Here is a 2634-nt window from a genome sequence, read left to right as displayed (position 1 = left end):
GAAGCATCTTTATTACAAGTTGGTTAGCATACAAGAGTCATGTAACATACATAAAATAATTAAAATGGTCTAGGTACAGCCATTTATGTAATGTTGTGTACATTTGCACACAAACAGAACAAACAATATGTTTATTTTACAAAGTACATATAAAAGTACTTCATATACAAAGCAAATACATGAATGTGCAAACACCATTTTTCACAGGTGGCAATTTATCTGCGGAAAATGCTAGAAAAATCCTTCATTGCTTCTTCAAAATATTAAAAACAGATTTGTTTCCTATTCTGTGTGCAGTGTAGAATATGTATTCACTATTTACTCAAAGAAGAAAAGCCAAGAAGTAGTTTTAAAAAGGGCAAACAATTTCAGCAACTGAAAGCCTACAAAAGAAGTCAGTTTGGTTACTTCAAGTGTTACAAGCAACATGACTAAACACTAGAAAATATCAACTTGTATATACAAACATATTAGTCTTATAGTTCACATATTAATATCTGAAATAAAAACACTGAAGTTTTTGCAGTGCTATCTAGAGACTCCACACTCAGTCATCACAGGCTGTAGCAAGTCAAACTTGTATTAATTTGGACTGTAAAAAAACAACATTCTTCAAACAAATTTAAGATGAAGAAACACAATGTTAGCAAATGTAAAAAATCTAAAAACATTCTTCCAATTCATGTGCAAAAATGTTTTAAAAGTATCAAATCACACATATTAAGCCCAATTATGTACATGCTCATCATCTGCATTTGCTGTTTATTTAGCAAGCATTTGCTATAAATAAATCAGTCCTTCAAAATGTCTGCTATCAAGGGTTTCAGTGCAAGTGTTTTGTTTAGTGCATTTATCATTGTGTTATTCCATTTTACAGTGTGCAGAACAGCACATAAGTTAATATACAAGTTTTATACTTCCGAGGCTTTTTTCTCCTACCTAAGTGTGTTTGTAAAAAGTTCAGGCAATTTTATTTCCACTGTTGCTCTGCAAAAGGAATTCAAAGTAAAAAGGATGCATTTGACGGTTAACTAACCGCAACAGTGAAAGATACTTGTAGAGATAGAAAGACCCCAAACAACTGGCAGAGAAGGAATAATTCTTTAAATGTTTTTGATGTAAAAATTTAAGCACCATGAACTTCTGTCCCTACTTTGTATTGCCTATTATTGTTTTTCAGACTTACAGGACTTATAAGTTGAAACGATGTTCTCTAAGTAACGGCTACTAGCCTTCAACTATAATCATTATTCTCTCAATTATTTCCTTTACAGGTAAACCAAGTAGGAAACAGAATGTCTGGAAAAAGTATTCACTCTGTGATTAAAGACAACCCAGTGCAATGCTGCCCATTCAGCCAACTTGATACCCTACTAAAGAGAAAGTTTTTCAGGCAAAGTGGTTATTTATTTTGAGTGTCCTCCAACTGGAGAAAAAATAACTACGTACGTTACATACTTAAGAAAAGATGATGTCCTAAGTTTTTATGGCTGAAATATAAGGCTGCTTGATCTGCAAAAAGGTCCCCTCCCAATCAAACATTACTTTCTCACGTATATGGAGAGCATTTCCTTCCTGCAGCTGGCAGTGCCAGGAGATTCCTTGTTATGCATCTGAAATGCAGCTCTGTACTCTGTCCATCCATTGCTGGGCACTGTGTGCATCTTGGGCACAGAAATTATATACACGCTTGCTTGTCTTCAGCTATAAAACAAAAATTAAAGATATAAAAATGATGTAGCATAATAATTTCCATGCTTACTTAAGAGAGTATTAGGGCCAATTCATGCTTCATGCAGCATAGGGATTTACTGTTCATCTCTCATACGCCTTTCAGTGACAGTTTGTAACACATGAAAATGAAATCCATGTCTCAATACATGCCATAGATATGCATGAAGGAGCTGCAGCCAAACTCAGGTTCATATACGACACACTTTCATGTGTTTCTAGCTGGCGACTTGAAAGCAGCATGCTCTAAGGACTGGCAAAGGTCTATAAAGCGTGCTTTTTATTGTCAATCTAATATATAAAATGTGGGAAGGCAGAAGTAGAGGGCCCATGCACATGTACGCACATACATCTTGCACTTACAATGGGTGATAAAAGAATTTATGTTAACACTTGTGGATTCAGTTCTGAGGAGCAGAAGGATCACAACAAGGGTACCACGCATATGCCTATATTATGTTGCATACATGCTGGGGAGCTGTATATGTAAGCCCATTTTGGGAGTCAAGGAAAATCTTTCGGGAATTCCTGTCTTGGTTTATAAATGAACTAGGATATATACATATATGCTATATTATGTTGCATACATGCTGGGGAGTCAAGGAAACTCTTTGAGGAAGTCCTGTCTTGGTTTATAAATGAACTAGGAGTAAGGCCCGTTGTGGGAAGAAATACAACGAGCTCTAGAAGGAAGCTCCAGGTGAGTGTCCCGACTGTGGCTGGTGGGGTGGCAGAGGGGAGGGGAAAATAGAGGCAGGCAAGCCATGTCTATTTCCTTCTGCTTAGCTATAAGGCAGGGCTGTCTCAAGTCATTTTGCTTCCCCAAGTGAGTAGTATGGGAGGACAGCCTCATGGTAACAGGTATGGTTCCCTCCACCCCTGACTCATGTTGATTTGGGGTTA

At 36.8% G+C, this 2634-nt stretch overlaps 1 protein-coding gene across 1 annotated transcript in view; it reads right to left on the bottom strand.

The window, feature by feature from the left end:
- Positions 1-275: 275 nt before the first annotated feature.
- Positions 276-2634, bottom strand: part of SBF2 (SET binding factor 2) — a 339576-nt gene continuing 337217 nt past the window's right edge. The window contains exon 42 of the mRNA XM_015426108.1: positions 276-1704. Coding sequence (XP_015281594.1) covers positions 1606-1704 — 99 coding nt within the window. The 3' untranslated portion in view covers positions 276-1605. The remainder of the gene's footprint in view (positions 1705-2634) is intronic.

This window comes from Gekko japonicus, unplaced genomic scaffold, assembly GCF_001447785.1.
Source record: "Gekko japonicus isolate JY-2015 unplaced genomic scaffold, Gekko_japonicus_V1.1 scaffold143, whole genome shotgun sequence".
Lineage (NCBI taxonomy): Eukaryota > Metazoa > Chordata > Lepidosauria > Squamata > Gekkonidae > Gekko > Gekko japonicus.
Note: the sequence above shows the minus strand (reverse complement) of the source record. Positions and strands in the feature narration are given on the sequence as shown.